The 17820-nt window shown below is 38.5% G+C and overlaps 1 protein-coding gene across 2 annotated transcripts in view; it reads right to left on the bottom strand.

Annotated features, from left to right (window-relative positions):
* Nucleotides 1–383: 383 nt before the first annotated feature.
* fhip2a (FHF complex subunit HOOK interacting protein 2) overlaps nucleotides 384–17820 on the bottom strand; it is a 52655-nt gene continuing 35218 nt past the window's right edge. For both annotated transcript variants that reach the window (XM_069900012.1, XM_069900013.1), the window contains exons 12-17: nucleotides 12783–12926; nucleotides 9962–10052; nucleotides 8775–8918; nucleotides 4947–5087; nucleotides 4653–4756; nucleotides 384–2536 (exon numbers count right to left, since the gene is read on the bottom strand). In XM_069900012.1, the coding sequence (XP_069756113.1) occupies nucleotides 2431–2536; nucleotides 4653–4756; nucleotides 4947–5087; nucleotides 8775–8918; nucleotides 9962–10052; nucleotides 12783–12926 (730 nt within the window). In that variant the 3' untranslated portion in view covers nucleotides 384–2430. The remainder of the gene's footprint in view (nucleotides 2537–4652; nucleotides 4757–4946; nucleotides 5088–8774; nucleotides 8919–9961; nucleotides 10053–12782; nucleotides 12927–17820) is intronic.

Raw genomic sequence — 17820 nt, 5'->3', positions numbered from 1 at the left:
TAATGAAATAATTTGCATGGACAAATCAGTCACATTACAATGTATTCTGTGCAATGTTCTCATCATATATGTACACTAAGATTCTGGGCCAATAATGTGTAAAGACTGGTAAATATATTATCCTTTTAGTTTTAAATTAACAAAGTATTGTTAATAGCCATCTTAAATATAAAAAACCTACTTATGAATACTGGATTTTCCCACTGGAAGTATTAATTATTTAAAAGCATACTGTGAAGAAGATGCCATCTGTGCATTTAACATGGCTATGGTTTCTTCATTAATGAACACATACCATCTAACATGGAGTTCTGCTTATTCAATGCTTTCAAACCAAAACGACTGAGGTTCCAGAACTAAAAGAGACAAGTGCAGCATTTGCACATGATGCAGATTAAATTTAATAAGAAATTAAACCAAATAAAGTTGTACATTCTAAAGCAACGCCATCTGCACATGCAGGTAAAGTTACAGAACAAGACAAACTCTTTAGGCCTTTTTAAAAAAACGAGGAAACATAATAAGAAACTCCAATTTCTATTGTTTTGTTTTGCTACCTGGGGAGCTGCATGTAAAACAGCACTGAAATGACAAGTTTTAATCACAGCTTCTTCACAGTTAACCAAAACTGCAGTAGAAACATAAAAAGCTGTGCCAACAATAAATTTGACCTCAAGACCAACAGGAAGTTCCTCATCAATCAAAGCCCATAGGTACAGTTAAGTGCAGTGGTTAGCGTAATGCCATTACAGCGCCAGCAACCTGGGCTCCAATTGGGTGCCACACGCAGTATGTTTGTGCATTCTCCCCGTGATTGCATGGGTTTCCTCCCACCCTCCAAAAGGTATGGGGTTGGAGATTAATTTGGACGTAATTGGACGGCATGGGTTTAAATGGCCTGAATTGGCTTCTGCTGTGCTGTAAATAATAATTTTTAAAAAGTATGGCATGTAAAAATAAGGTGCTAAAATGAGAATCTCTTCAATAGGAAAATTATGAATGTAGTTTTAATGTAAATTAGCCAGATTATGAACATATACAATGGTGATAGGAGAAGCAAGCATAGATCAACCTATAAGACCTTTTTACACACAAAGTGTTGTTTTTAAGCTGCACGTAAGGCAATACAGCTTTGATATTGCACGCAAAAGTTATGCACTCAAACCAAAAAAAGGAAGACTGACATTTAAAGTGAAATCTCAAAATATTTCATTTTGACACCAAAAACATTTCAAACCACAGTTATTTACAGAAACAAAAACACACCGAATGTTCACTACAAACTAGTACTCCCTTAAGAAAATTCAATGCAACCATCCAGGAAAAGAGCTGGTCTGCATATTAAAATTTAGCATTGAAAGGAAGCCCGACAAGTAGGATTTCAGCAAAACTATAAAGACAGAACATAATTGGTTAATCATAATTTATAACAAAAACTTGATGTCAAGTAATTGTAAAGGACTTATTTTATTGCACATTTTGTGTATCCAATGTGAATTATATTAAACATTTCAATTTCTTTTCAAAGTAGGATATACTACTTTACAAACATCAAGTTATCATTCTGAATGTTCTAGTTTAAAACAGATAATGATGACTGTTTTAAATGATTTATTTATGGTGGCATCAGTAAGTTGAAAGTGATGTCTCATTGAAGCTTTGCTGAGTACTTGTTAATAGTGAACAATCAAAAATGGAGCACGAGTCATCGACCCAAAAGTCATTTTCTCCAACTGTGCAAGTAAGCATTACTCAAGCTTGGACTTTCATCCACAAAATGAAGGTTATTCCCTGGGATGACCATAAAGGCTAGAGCCCACATGGCTGTGGTGTTTAGACAACCTGAAGATTTTGAGAGGGGAAGAGAACCAAGTAACAAAAGATAAACAAGACTTAACACTTAATGCTGCCCTTTTCAAAGGCATAATATACAATCATTTCAAATCAACCCTCCAACTTTCTTTACTTAAATAAGCATTTGATAAAATACTGATAAACATTTCTATGATTGACCTTTGCCCAAACAATTCTCAAGTGTTGAGAACAACTTTGAATAAGAGAATACATCATGATTTTAAAAAGGGACAGAAGAGAAACAACCAGCCCCACATACAATCGAGCATACACAACAACTGTTGCGTCTGAACATCTCTATCTTTCCAATACCGGTCAAGTCACCTGCAAAGCTGAGGAACAGTAAAAACGAGTGGATCTGGTCTCCTTCCAGGCACAATCTTTCAGCTTTTCAGATTACTATTGGTTGCTCCAATTTTGCACACATTTCCCTTTTTCTATCCACATCCAGTGATGGGCAACCCACCACAATTAGCAGTCCACATTATTCCCAATATTTTTCATGGAAGCTGACTAGTAAGACTGAAGTGGTAATGGGGGGGTGGGGAATGTTCCTTTATGGAAACCAGCCAGCAATTAAGTTGCCGTGGAAGCATGGAATTTAACAAATGCTATTGCAGCCAATTCCTTACAGAATTCTTCCAACACAATCACACCTTCCAGCAAGGTCATGTGGTCGATGCTGTGTGAAGAAAAAGTGAAAGAGGTGAGTTTATCAACTTCAGATTTAATCATTCTACTAAATAATTAGCAATTAAAAATTTTAATTTAATATTGAATACACACAAGTGAGTAATTTTCAATAAAAAAATAATTAGGAACATTCAATAGAATTATTGTTGATCAGATTTTAACCTAAATTTTGCCTACTCTTGGTTACCTTCACCATGGCCAGCCCCATTTGGCTTGACAAGAATCTACCTACCTCTGAAAATATTCAAAAATTCCACTCAAATGGCACTGGGAGTAGAGTTCAAAACTAATCACCAATTGAGAGAAACTTTTCACCTCATTTCCAACTGAAAATTTCAACCACTTTTTTATATAATGATGCTCAGTTCTTGATTCTCCCACACAGAGAAATATCCTCTCCCCCATGCACAGTGATAACACCTCTCAAGATCTTGCATGTTTCAGTTAAACACCTTTCACTCTTCTAAACTGCAGCACATACAACTAAAGTGCTTAGCCACTCAAGATAATCTACTCATTCCAGTTGTGGGTTCAGTAAACTACTTCTTAACAGTTTTTCATTACACATGAAAGTCTGCAGGTGCTGTGATTGTAGTAAAAACACAAAAATGCTGGAGGACTTCAGCAGGTCCATAACCAGTTTTTAAATCGAGGTTATGAGGAAGGGCTCAGGCTCGAAACCAGTTCCTTAGTTTTACTGACATTGAGAGAGAGGTTTTCCTGGCTATTAGTCTCTCAACCTCCCTTCTTTTTACCAACATCATTGTTTTTGACCTGACCTGATATGGTGTCATTTGTGAATTTATAGATGGAAATGGAGTGGTATTTGGCCATGTGTGTTCATGGAGTACAGTAGGGGACTCAATACATAGCCTTGTTGGGCCCTGAGGTTGAGGACAATCGTGAAGGAGGGGCTTTCACCAATACTCACCAATTGAAGTATGGAGGACAGGAAATCCTGCATACATTCGCAGAAGTCAAGGACATGGAGTTTGAGGACAAGATTATTTTGCATTATGGAGTTGAAGACAGAGCTGTAATCTGAACTAGATGTCATTGTTGTTCATATAAACCAGGACTGAGTGTAGGGCCAGAGAGATGGTATCTGTCATGGATCTGTTGCGGAATAGGCAAATTGGAGGGTGGATGGTAGGCTGAAGTTAATATGAGCCAAGACCAACTTCTCGAAGCACTTCATGAAAGTGGACATCAGAGCCATCAGTCAGTAGGCATTTAGACTGTTAACATGTTCTTCTTTGGCACCAAGGTATTTTTGAAGCGAATGGGTACTTCTGCCAATGGCTGGGAGTGTTTGAAGACATTTGCACAGTGCTCGCTCGCTCGCTCTCTCGAGGTTAATCAGATCTTTTCTATTGTGCGGTAACTTGAACTATACATGATATTCCAAGTACAGCTGAGCCAACACAATGTTAAATTCTAATATGACATCCCAATACTTAAATTCAATGCTTAAGCCAATGAAGGTAAGAATTTCACCATCTTCCTCATCATTCTATCAACATGTATTGCCACTTACAAGGAACCATGCAGTTGTACCCCAAGGTCTCTCTGTTCAACAACATTTCCCAAGGCCAATCCATTCATTGTGTTTGTCCTGCTTTGGTTAACTTTGAACTTGTATCCTGCATTCCATTGGTATATCCTTATCTACTTTCCCAGTTGATCTCTATCTTGTGGTAAGATCAGACAATCTCCTTCACTGTAGATATTACAACCAATTCTAGTTCAAACTTAAATAATCCTGCTACCTACATTCTCATTTAAATCCTCTATTTATGGCAGTAAACCGCTGTTTACAGGCCTCCAATCTAAAAAAAAAACCTCTTAGCACCATGGCAGTTTTGTATTCAATTCGCTAACTCATCCTGAATCCCACAGGTTCTAACCTTCTGGACTAGCCTCTCACATGGGACCTTGCTAAAGTCCACATAGACAACGTTATCCGCCCTGCCCTTGTCAATCCTAATTGTCACCACTTCAAAAAACTGAAATTGGTGAAACACCTTGGATTCACACTTGTGACCACATGTAAAATAACTAATATTGTGATAGAAGATCAAGACAAGTGATTGATTTGAACTTACATGGGCCCATCTTGCTCAAAACCCAGCAAACGTTTTCGGACGAGCAAAAGCTTTGGTGTAAAGTCTGGGATGCGTTGTATTCTTAACATTAGGTCTCCAACCACCTATAATTTTTTCAGTGAAAATTTTATATCATTAGTATTTGTATATTATACATTTAGTTTAATACAAAATATAAACATCTATTTCAAATTGATGAAAAGTTCTTAAATACATTGCAAAAAAGGAATTTGGTTTGAATAAACGCAATTTTTTTTACGTCTTATGACGTGAAGTGTGCAGATATGTACTTACCCTTACAATAACAGAAAATAAAGATCTGCAGTTTGGAGCCAGGTTAATGTAAGGATCCAACAAGTATTCATGTATGTGGGGATGTGGAAATAAAGATAACTTTGACAGCACAGAGGTCACTTGCAAATTCACATCATATGGCTGGAAAAAGAAGAAAGTGATGTAAAAGTAACAAGAAAAAGAATCTTCAAATAGCTCAATATGTTCTCAGCTACAAGACTGCAATATAAAGACCATGGATGATAATGATCCGAGTTTATTGTCATATACTCAAGTACAAAGTTCAAATGCACCAAAATTCTTATTTGCTGCAGCCATAGAAGTATCAAGATTCACTAACAATAGCATAAAATAACTAATGTGCCATACAAGGCTGCAATATAAAAATTATGAATTAATCTTGGATGCTTATTAATGAAAAGATAATGTACAAGAATAAATTATGTTATCCATTCACTGTCACTTCAAGTAATCTTGATCAGGCAACTTAAAATGATATGAGAACACCAAATGTAAACTTTTAAAAAAATAACGGTCATCTCATTTTTCAATGTTTTCTAATTGTGTTTAACTTCACCTCAAAAAATGCTTTGAAGGCTGATATTGTTGGAATAATTTTGTAATCTCGAAGTAAGCACAAGGTTATTCAGTAGCTGAAATGAAAATATTGTACTGAATTCACAGATAGATTTTTCAAAGCAAGGGAAATTTGCATTTCATCCAAATTGCACTGAACTAGAAAATAATTAAATGCAACTATAAAATATGAAATAGAAATTATGCCATTTTCCACAATGAAGTCTTTTCACTCTGACTGGAATTGACAAATAAGAAAGGAAACAACATTATCACTCCCAAAATTTCACTGATCAACTTGCTGAAACACCAATAATGCATCAAATTGGCTAAATAACTTGAATGATCAGGCAAAAAAAAAAATTTCTGTTCTGGAATTCATCAGAATGAAGAGCCATTGGAGCTTTCATTGTTCCTTTGATGACAACTGAAGCATGGAGTACAATATATTCATGTTATCCAAGTTTGCAGATAAGTGAAAAATTAAATTTTGAGGAGGTCAAAAGTTGAAAAGGAACCAAATAGAGAAAGCACGTTATTAGGGATATGCTAATTTATCTATTCTGTTCATAAAATAGAAAAACATTTCAACAAATATTATTAACCCCTGTGTACAAATTTCTGCAAGTGTACAAGCTACAAGGAATCCTAATCAGAAAATGTATGATGCAGGAAGACATTATTTGGCTTGTGTCTATGCTGGCAAATAAAAGCCTGATTACTTCTTTCTTCCAGCAATAGTTTGTAGCCGTGAGGCTATGGCTCCAATTGCATTTCAAGCACTTTTGAAAAGTGAAGAGGTTGCACTGGAGATGATGAATTCCAGGCTATTTGAAAATGGTTTCCTCATTTCTTCCAATTATTTCAAACCTTAGTGGATTTGAATGAACTGCTTCAGGTTATAAGCTTATTTACCCCATCCTAGCACAATATATGATTGAGTTTTTTTTTGAGGTGACAAAGGCCATTGATGAGGGTAGGGTGTTGGATGTTGTCTGCATGGACTTTGGTAAGGCATTTGACAAGGTCTCTCTTCGTAGGCTGATCAAGAATGTACCGATTAGAGCCAAAATGAACTTATAGTTTGGATGTGGAATTGGCTTGCTCATAGAAGGGTGTTATTCTGACTGTGATCAGTTTTGGATCCTTCTTTTTTGTTATAAATTACTTGGATGAAATAGCAGGTGGGTAGTTGAGTAAGTTTGCAGATGATTCAAAGATTTGTTGAATTGTGGACCACGTGAAGGGCTATTGAAAAACACCATAGGATACAAATCAGTTACAAACATGGGCAGAAAAACAACAGATGGAGTTTCATCCAGATTGGTATGAGGTGTTGCACTTTGCGAGGTCAAATGTAAGGGGAAACAATAGTTAATGGCAGGACATTGATGAGCAGAGGGATCTGGTGTTGATGTCTTTAGCACCTTGAAAGTGGCTAAGTTTTTTTAAAATTCTTTATTTTTCACACTATAAACCACACTGACCAAGATACATAGACATTTTTTCTCGAATATATAGTGTCACTTTCTCCCCCTTTTTCCCCCTCCCTTCCCTCCCTCCCCCACCCCCTTTCCCATTTATTTGAAGTTCAATCTATAAGATACATTAAACCCGTTAAACAATGTTGTCACTTAATAAAAATAAACAAGAAATTTTACTGAGTCAGTTCTTTTTGTTGTCTTCTTCTTCTGTCATTTTAGGTGGTGGAAGTCCATGGTAGGATTTCTCTATTGTATTTCATGTATGGCTCCCATATTTGTTCGAATATTGTGATGTTATTTCTTAAATTATATGTTATGTTTTCTAATGGAATACATTTATTCATTTCTATGTACCATTGTTGTATTCTCAAGTTGTCTTCTAATTTCCAGGTTGACATAATACATTTTTTTGCTACAGCTAGGGCTATCCTAACAAATCTTTTTTGTGCTCCATCCAAATCGAGTCCAAATTCTTTATTTCTTATATTACTTAGGAGGAAGATCTCTGGGTTTTTTGGTATATTACTTGATAGTAAAGATGGCAAATGGCATTGTTGCCTTCAATGGTTGGGGCACCAAGTCAGTCAGTCATATTACAGCTATGCAAAACTGCACTTGGAGTACTGTGGGCAATTCGGGTTGTGCAATTACAGACAGGATGTGGAGGCTTTGGAAAGGGTACAGAAAAGATTTACCAGGATGCCACTGGCCTCAAGTGTACGAGTTAGGAGGAGAGTTTTCTCTGGATTGTCTGCATTACCCGAGAGAAGGTTTATGAAATTGTGAGAAGTGTAGATAAGGGAGATAATCAGAATATTTTTCCCCAAGATAAAAAAAGTTCACATTAAAAGAAACGTACTTCAAGTGGGTGGGGAAAGGGTTTAAAGGAAATGTCCAGGGAATTTAAAAAAAACATACACAGGGCTGTGGTGCAAGCAGATATGATTTCAGTGTTTAAGAAGCTTCTAGACGGACAAACATGCAGGGAATAGAGGATAATGTATCATGTTGCAAGCAACAGTGTTTTAGTTTAAAGGAAAGTCACAGGCCTATTTGACTATCTAATCAACTTGTTCTGCCACGTTTGAAAATTTGTGAATTCACAGTCCGAAGTCCCTCTGTTCACAGCCTCCCATTTATATTGCATTCCTTTGTCAGTGACCATTCTTGAATGCAATACTGCTCACTTTGCTAAAATGAATGCCATTTACCACTTTTCTCCTGTGATCGTTCACCATGCACATCTTCCTGCAATCTTAAGCTTTCTTCCTCACTGCCAATCACAAGATGAATCTGCAAACATCATCGTCACATTATTCAAGTCCAAGTATAAATTATTAAAATATAACTGACGACTTAGGAAGAGAAATGTCTGGTCTCAGAAGCCAGTGAATCATTCAAACTCTACTCCAGAGAGCTGAAAAAGTTCAGAGTAGATTGAAACCATCTCTTTTTTTTGTCAGTAAGGGAACCAAGGGACATTGTGACAGAATAAGAAACTTGGATACAGATAAATATTACACTGTGCTATTACCGCAACTCTTCCACTTTTAACCAATGCACAAGGAGAAGTCATTGACGGTTTTGAACAACTTAGGTCCATTGCATCAGTTTAAGAAAACACTAATAAAATCTTTCAATTATGGATTGTTACTTACATTTCAAATTAAAAAAACCTGGAGTATGCATAAAGGATACATTTTTAAAGAATCAAAATACTGGAATCCCCTTTTCTCTGCAATGAACAGTTATAATCATTTCACAGTACCTGATCAAGTATCCTGCCCATACGATCAAACAAAATTTTTAGAAAATGTCCCTCAAAGAAAGGAGACTCCAGGTTGCATTTCTCCAAAGCTTTCGGTGTTCCTGGCCAGTCCCATCTCATACAATTACCACAACAATTCCGGAACTGTTAATGAAATAAGATTTAATTAACTCAAGCAAGATGGTCAGAGTTGCATCTTGCACATCATGTTAAACTATTTTGATGGTGCAAAGTTCTAAGAAGAACTGGAAGTCTCATTTTTAAAAAAAAATACATTTGTGACAATGTCAAAGAATGGGTAAAGTGATCTCAAACTACACAACAATCATACTTCTACAAACTGGCAGTATTCCGCTGGTTCATATCTAATGGATGCATGCTCAGAAATAATTTCCTCTGTGTAACAGAACTCAGGAACTGGTATTTTTGATGGATCAGAAGGTTTTTAAAGATATCTTTAAAGTTTGTTAATACTTGCATGAAGACAGTGGTCACGCTTACTAAGTAAGCGTTGGGGCTCACATTTTTGAGATACAGTAATATGTAAAAAAATGTCAGCTTAAATCATACAACACCAATGAGACCTAAACCTTTTCCAATGCAAGTTTTTAAGCTTTAACAATACTTTGTGTTTTGAAAAATATAAAGTGGTTTTGGAATGCAAAGAAAATTAATGGTGCTGAACTATGAAGCTAATTAAGTTTAGTGCCATAAGTAATGTGAGTGGAGCTATCCGAAGTTGAAATAAAAGAAGATAAATTTAACTTGAAGGTGTACATTAGAGCTTTAGCCATCCATGTGTTCACAGGAGGGGTAGAGACAAGTAATATTTTGGAGACTAACATGAAAAGTCTTGATGGACAGGGAGGTGGAAAATCATCTCAAGGTACTGAGATATCAACTAGTGCACTATAAGATCATCTAAGGAAACAGCCAAAAAGTAGGATTCATATCAAGTGGAGTTATCTTTCAGAATCTGCAGATACTGGGGTTTTTTTATTTGGCGCTGAAAAATTCTGCTTTAAATAAAAAAATTTATTTGTCCACAGCTAAATTTCATTCATTGGTAGAATGAGATAGAAAAAGGCATGGAATCAAAGGGCAGAGAGCAAAAAGACATGCTGTCAAAGCACATATAAAAACTTACTTGGCATTTATTGCAAGATTTGCATTCTTATGCCCCTTACCTGCCGATGTGCATCTCTGAGGTAGGTATCATATCCCGTGCCTTCAACATAGCAAGATGATTTTGCTTCATCAGGAACAAGACATAGGAAACTAAAATAATTTAAAACAAAAAAAAAGTTTTGATTATACATTCAAACGAAAATAATCCATCTTTTCAATGAAATGTAGTTAGGCTGTGCATATTAAAGTTATTTAGAAAATGTTCACCAAGACATTTGATAAATTTCTTAAAAACTTGTATTTTCAAGCCAGCATCTCACCTCTCAATAATGTAGAGGTAAAAGGAATTTTTTCATGCCCCAAGCCAAAATCTAACACTAAACATCAACCATTCCTTTTTACTGAATCAGGTATTTAATTTTTTTTAAAGTATCAATATTGAACTAGATTTTTTAGAAAAATGCTTACTTATTATTGATATTTTCCTGCATACACATGCCTGCAGCCTTTTTGTATGTTCAAATATGTTTCAATTAAAATGAATTGTATGATATCCTACAGTCATGAAAAGAGCCAAATAAATGCTTGGTGTATTTGCAAACTTGCCACAAAGCAAGTCTGACTTAAAGTAAGGCCATAATTACTATGGCATTGAATAAATGTTTCTTCCATCGAAAATTTGATAGGCCTGTTATCGTTATCAGCTAACTATTAAATGTACATTTGACTTGAGCAGATCTCCAATGGCAAAATCCTCATCACAACTGATTCCAATCTGCTCACAGAATAATCAAGGCCAGTTGAAGGCAAATTATTGGAAGGTGTTCTAAGAGATTTGATATACAAGCATTTGGATAGCCAGGCACTGATCAGGGATCGTCAACATTATGGCTCTGTGGTGGTAGGTCATGTTTAACCAATCTTGTCGAACTTTGAGGAAGTTACCATGAAAGCTGACTAAGGAAAAGTTGTGGATGTTGTCTCCATGGACTTTAGTAAGACCTTTGACAAGATCCCTCATCGGAGGTTAGTCAGGAAGGCTCAGATGCTAAGTATTCATGGCGAAGTAGTGATCTGGATTTGACAATGGCTGGACAGAAGATGCCAGAGAGAAGTGGTAGATGATTGCATCTCAAACTGGAGGCCTGTAACTAGTGGTGTGCCTCAGGGATCAGTTCTGGATCCATTGCTGTTTGTCATCTATATCAATAATCTGGATGATAATGTGGTAAATTGGATCAGCAAGTTTGCAGATGACACTAAGATTGGATGTGTTGTGGACAGCGAAGAAGGTTTTAAAAGCTTGCAGAGGGATCTGGACCAGAGGAAAAATGGGCAGATGGAATTCAATGCAGACACGCGTGAGGTGTTGCATTTTAGAAGGACAAACCAAGAAAGAAAATGCATGGTAAATGGTAGGCCATTGAGGAGTGCGGTAGAACAGAGGGATCTGGGAATACAGATATATAATTTCCTGAAAGTGGCATCACAGGTGGATAGGGTTGTAAAGTGAGCTTTTGGCATATTGGGCTTCATAAATCCAAGTACTGAGTACAGCAGTTGGGATGCTATAGTAAAGTTGTACAAGACATTGGTGAGATCAGATTTGGAGTATTGTGTGTGCAGTTTTGGTCACCTAACTACAGGAAAGATATCAATTAGAAAGAGTGCAGAAGAAATTTAATAGGATGTTGCTGGACTTCACGAACTGAGTTACAGGAAAAGGTTAAACCCTTTAGAATTTATTCCCTGGAATGTAAAAGAGGGGAGATTTGTTAGAGGTATTTAAAATTGTGAGGGGAATAGACAAGGGGGGATAAGTAGACTTTTTCCATTGAGGGTAGGTGAGATACAAACCAGAGGACAGGGTTCAGGGTGAAAGGGGAAAAGTTTAGGGGGGGAAACTTCTTCATACAGAGAGTGGTGGGAGGGTGAAACAAACTGCCAGTTGGTGATGGATGCAAACTCAATTTTAACATTTAAGAAGAATTTGGACAGGTACATGGATGGGAGAGATATGGAGGGATCTGGACTAGGTGCAGGTCAGTGGGACTAGGCAGAAAAGTAGTTTGGTACAGACTAGAAGGGCTGAAGGTGCCTGTTTCTCTGCAGTATTGCCTATGGAAATGGCATCATGCACAATTTGACAGCCGCCTGAGTCATGCCCCCAGATTTAATTGTCTTTTAAAAGCTGTCAAATAATCCTTGATCCAGTCGCTGCCTTGTATTTGCAAGATTAAAAGACTTCCATCAGCTCAACCACTAATCCACAGGGCCAGCATCCCAAACTTATGGCAAGAGGCAATGTGCCAACGACCCTCAGGTTCTCTGACATTTAACTATATTCAAAATCAATGAAAAATAATGAAGTACTTTGTAAAATATTATTGATCAGGTTTTGCATTTTAAAAACTGTTGAAGCACGAGCAATTAAATACACAAGGAAATTTTTTTTTTGAAAGGACATTTTCTGACATTTTTCTTTTTTCAAAGTTGGTCCTTTCTCATGGGAAGATTTCTAAGTAAATCTTCTGGGAATTTGCTTGAAATTGGCATTACAATGTTAGAGTGCAAGTACAAAAATAATAATTCTCAGGAAATTTGGTTTTCCACATTCATGCACAATTGCCGGGGATTCTTGAGTTTTCTGACCCATGGGGAAATGTTAACAGAGAAAAAAATCAGTCTATTATTGTTAATGGAAATTGTACAAGCAGATTTTCTGAATATATCTGCCAAACTCCAACTTTCAAGAGCACATCAAAAGAGCTATCCAACATTTAAAATTTCAATTTCGTTGCATAATTGAAAAGATTGCAACCCAAATGTTCAGAAAATAAATATTATATTGAATTCAGAGAAAACAAACATCATTCATACCTATTTACAATTTTATGCACTTCTGTCTTCCCATCAGATTTTGTGTGGTCTGGAGTTGGAGGTGGGGAAGCAGTCAGCCAACTGGAGCCGATCATTCTGTTATCAGGTGACAAATCGGTAAAAAGTGGATCTTCCTCCAAGTCACTGCAATGTGGAATTGGAATTTTAAAAAATAAAAAAGTCTCTAGCAACGGAGCACTTTGAACTTAAAAAAAAAAGGAAGCTTAAGATTCCAGCAAAAACGACAATAAATTTCTGATTTAATGCTCTGTCCACTTAAAACGAAGACAATTCAGGTAAGCTGCAGCAAATTATGTCCTTCCAAAAGTGGCTTAAACACAAAAGGAGTATCTTCAGACTTACAACAGAAAATGGTTGGAGATCTCAGTAAGGCAAGCAGCCCATGTAGAGAGACAATAAACAATATGGACATATTTTATGTGGCAGAAGAAATGGGGAAGGGTGGATAGAAAAGAGGGCATATCTGTGATAGGGTGCAGGTGATAATGGTCAAGGCCTTTTTCCAAATCCAACCACTAATATTTTCTGTTACCCTCTATCCATTTCCCATTCTACACCTTAAAACATGTTAAGTCTTCTCACTTTTCCAGTTATGATGAAAGGCCACTGATCCCATTTCTCCAAGTACAGATGACCGAATTTTAATTTTGAGACCTGGCACGGTAACAGGCACTTCTGATCCACAATCCTGCACCGTCCAAATACACCCATGCAACCAATTAACCTACTTAACCTGGATGTGTGTGGAACATGGGAGGAAACCGGAGCCCACCCATGTGGACATGGGAAGAACATGCAAACTCCTTACAGACAGCACCAGATTAGAACATGGCACTATAATAGTGTGCACTAACTGTGCTGGTGTGGAGTTCTTCCACCATTTTATGTCTTTGTTTTGGACTTCCAGCTTTTCCCAGTTTATAACTCCAGTTAGTTTCAGGCCTGTCACTGTTTGTGACAATAGGAATTAGTTAGAAGTAAAACACAGAAGTCTGCAGACTTCGAGCTCGAACCTTTCATTAAAGTATGAACAGAATGTAGGCAGATGCCTGAACAAAATCATGGCGGGAGGGCAAGGGGCAGGGGGAGTAGCATAGTCCCCACATGCAAGAGTTCATAGGTGAACAAGGGAGGGAGGGCATATCAGCAAGTGGGGAGGGAGAATGGCTCTGTGAATGGAAAGGGAAGGGTATGGAGAGCTGGAGAAGAGAGATGGGGGAGCAGAAACCAAAGAAGTTGACGTTAATGTCATCCAGTTGGAGAGTGCCCAGTCAGATAATTAGGTGTTACTCCTTCATTTATAGGTGGCCTTGCTTTTGAATTATTCAGATGCAAGCTTCACACAAAAAAAAATAGGTACCATGAAATAGCACAAGTTTATGTACGTTTTCTTTGATCTTGCACTTAAAAATAGATACCAAGAGAGAATTGGTAACTTATTGGGTTAGTACACTGGCAATTCGAGTTTAAGTTTACTGCCACATGGACTGAGGAACAATGAGGAAGTGTGTTTCACAAGCAGTCCAGCTCATCAACCTCTTCATAAAACAGCAATAAAAACACAGTAAAGTGCAGAATCAGAGAAATCAAAGTATTTATATTGATTAATTTAATTTATATCTTGATGAATACACATGGTTATTTCTGTGCTGTGTACTGTCTGTGTGCCATCGGGCACACAAAACTCAAAACGGTCAACCAGTTTACCTATCTCAGCTGCACCATTTCATCGGATGCAAAGATCGACAACGAGATAGACAACAGACTCGCCAAGGCAAATAGCACCTTTGGAAGACTACACAAACAACCAACTGAAAAACCTCACAAAGATTAGCGTATACAGAGCCGTTGTCATACCCACACTCCTGTTCGGCTCCGAATCATGGGACCTTTACCGGAATCACCTACGGCTCTTAGAACACTTCCACCAGCGTTGTCTCCGCTCCATCCTCAACATTCATTGGAGCGACTTCATCTCCAACATCGAAGTACTCGAGATGGCAGAGGCCGACAGCATCGAATCCACACTGCTGAAGATCCAACTGCGCTGGGTAGGTCACGTCTCCAGAATGGAGGGCCATCGCCTTCCCAAGATTGTGTTATATGGCGAGCTCTCCACTGGCCACCGAGACAGAGGTGCACCAAAGAAGAGGTACAAGGACTGCCTAAAGAAATCTCTTGCTGCCTGCCACATTGACCACCGCCAGTGGGCTGATATCGCCTCAAACTGTGCATCTTGGCACCTCACAGTTCGGCAGGCAGCAACCTCTTTTGAAGAAGACCGCAGAGCCCACCTCACTGACAAAAGACAAAGGAGGAAAAACCCAACACCCAACCCCAACCCACCAATTTTCCCTTGCAACCGCTGCAACCGCGTCTGCCTGTCCCGCATCGGACTTGTCAGCCACAAACGAGCCTGCAGCTGATGTGGACATTACCCCTCCATAAATCTTCGTCCGCGAAGCCAAGCCAAAGAAGAAGAAGAAGACTGTCTGTGTATGTGTGTACACGATGTCCGGAGAAACACTTCTTCATCTCGTTGTACACGTACAGTCAGGTGATAATAAACCTTAACTTAAAGTTGTTAGAAAAGTATAAAGAAAATAATATTTTACTTAGTGAGAGATTCATTCAGAAGTCTGATAACGACAGGAAAGTAACTGTCTTTAAATCTGGGGGTGCGCAATATTAGATCAATGCTGAATCTTCGCACTGGGAGAAGAGTAGATGGCTGGGGTGGGGAGAGTCTATTTGTGTATCAGCTGCTTTTCCAAGGAAGCAGAAAGTGTAGCTGAAGTCAATGTTGGGGGTAGTTGGTGGGGATGAGGTTGTGTGTGATGAGCTGTGTTCATAACTCTGCAGTTTTCTGCAATCTTGGGAAGAGGAGTCCCTGTACCATGTGGTGATTTATCCTGACAAGAAAGTTTTGGTGTATTTATAGAAATTGTTGAGGAATGCAAATAACGTAAAATTTCATCAAGCTTTTAAAGAAGTTGAGGCATTGGTGGGTTTTCTGGCCCATTGCTTTGAAGTGGTCACCAGCACAAGTCATTAGAGATGTTTACCCCCAAGAACTTAAAAATGTCTCATATCTCGACTTCAGTACTATTGATGAGGACAAGAGAATGAGCTAAACGCATCTTCTGGAAGTCTGCAGTTAGGTTCGTAGTTTGGCTTAGGTTCAAAGGGAGGTCGTTGTCTTTACACCAAGCCACTACTCTCTCTCCATTCCACATTGTGATTCGTCATTTCTTGAGATCTGGTCTATGATGGTGGTGTCATCAGCTAATTTATTATTGAGCAGATTAATGTCGTCCCGGACCTGGGTGAGCCTGATGTAGAGGGAAGTCTCAATCCAGTTTCTACTCAGCAGAGGTCCACAATGCGTCTCACTGGTTTGGCATTAATGTTTACTGGTAAGAACAGGTAGAGCATTTTGGGTCTTTTCAGACTTGGGACAGTAGGGATGGCAGTCAAGGTAAAAGTATGTTCCTCCTGTGACATTTTTAAATTTAAATTTATTTACAACACAGTTGAAGTAGATTCTGGCTATTGAAACCCACAATGCTCAATACACTCTGCAATTGGATTCTTGACTTCCTGTTGGGGAGACCTCAGGCAGTCAGATTGGAAAAAGTACTTCCAAGACCATCACACTGAGCGTGGGGGGCCCCCAGAGCTGCGTGCTTGGTCCACAGCAAAACACACCTCAAACCACATCATCGTTCGCTGACGACACAACCATGGTGGGCCTTATTAGTAAGAATGAGGAGTCAGTGTACAGAGATGAGGTGCAGTTGCTAACGGATTGGGGCAGAGCCAACAACCTGTATCTGAACATTAATAAAACAAAAGAGATGGTTGTCTACTTCAGGAGGGCCTGGAGTGGATCACTCTCTACTAACAGCTCAACAATAGAGGTCATCAAGAGTGTGAAGTTCTTCGGTGTGCACTTGGTGGAGAATCTCACCTGGTCCCTTAACACCAGCTCCATAGCCAAGAAACTTCTTGTGAAGGCTGAGGAAAGTTCATATCCCACCCTCCATCCTTACTACATTCTACAGAGGATATACTGAGAGCAATCTGAGCAATTGCATCACTGCCTGGTTTGGAAGCTGTACCACCTCAGACCGTAAGACCCTGCAGAAGATAATGAAGTCAGCGGAAAAGATCATTGGGGGCTCTCCTACCATGATGGAAATCTACAACATATGAAGCATACGGAAAGCATTAAACATTGTGAAGGACTTCACACACCCCTCATAAAATTTTCTCCTTTCTGCCATCTGGTAGCAAGTACATGGCACTCAGATTGTTGTCCAGATTGGACAACAATTCCAGAACATACGTGGATAATGAACCGTGGACTTCTATTGTATCTGCCTTAACATTTTAACTTTTATTTATGCAAATCTGCTCCATGGTCCTGGAGAAACACCATCTCATCTTTACTGTGTAATGCATGGTAATGAATGACAAATAATGGTGACTTGACACAAAATTAACTTACCAATCCCATCAGGGATATTAATGACACTTTCAGTGACTCTTTTGTCTACACTTGTGCATCCAGCTGCAGCTCCTTACAGACAGAGATATGGAATTAGAGCTGGAGTTGGATGAACTCTACATCATAAGGGAAACTGAGAAGATTATAGATAATACAGAGGTTGTCATACTCATGGCTCAGGCTTTAGGTAATTAGGTGTCCACTAAGATTGGTAGCAGGAATACACAGTGGCCATCCTCCTCAGTAACAAGTACACTGCTTTGAATACAGTTGGGATGGATGATCAGGCCGGTAGCACCAAAGCAGGCTGAGCCAGAACAGGAAAGGGCCCAATCAGGCAGAGCTCTTGTGATAGGAGGCTTCATCATTGGAGGGACAGACAGGAGATTCTGTTGAAGGGAGAGATTCCAGGACAGTGTACTGCCTCCCCAGGTACCAGGGTCAAGTTTGTCTCTTGTAGTTATTGGACATTCTCAGAAAGGAAGGGGAGCAGCCTGAGGTCATTGT

This window comes from Narcine bancroftii, chromosome 10 (genome assembly GCF_036971445.1).
Source record: "Narcine bancroftii isolate sNarBan1 chromosome 10, sNarBan1.hap1, whole genome shotgun sequence".
Lineage (NCBI taxonomy): Eukaryota > Metazoa > Chordata > Chondrichthyes > Torpediniformes > Narcinidae > Narcine > Narcine bancroftii.
Note: the sequence above shows the minus strand (reverse complement) of the source record. Positions and strands in the feature narration are given on the sequence as shown.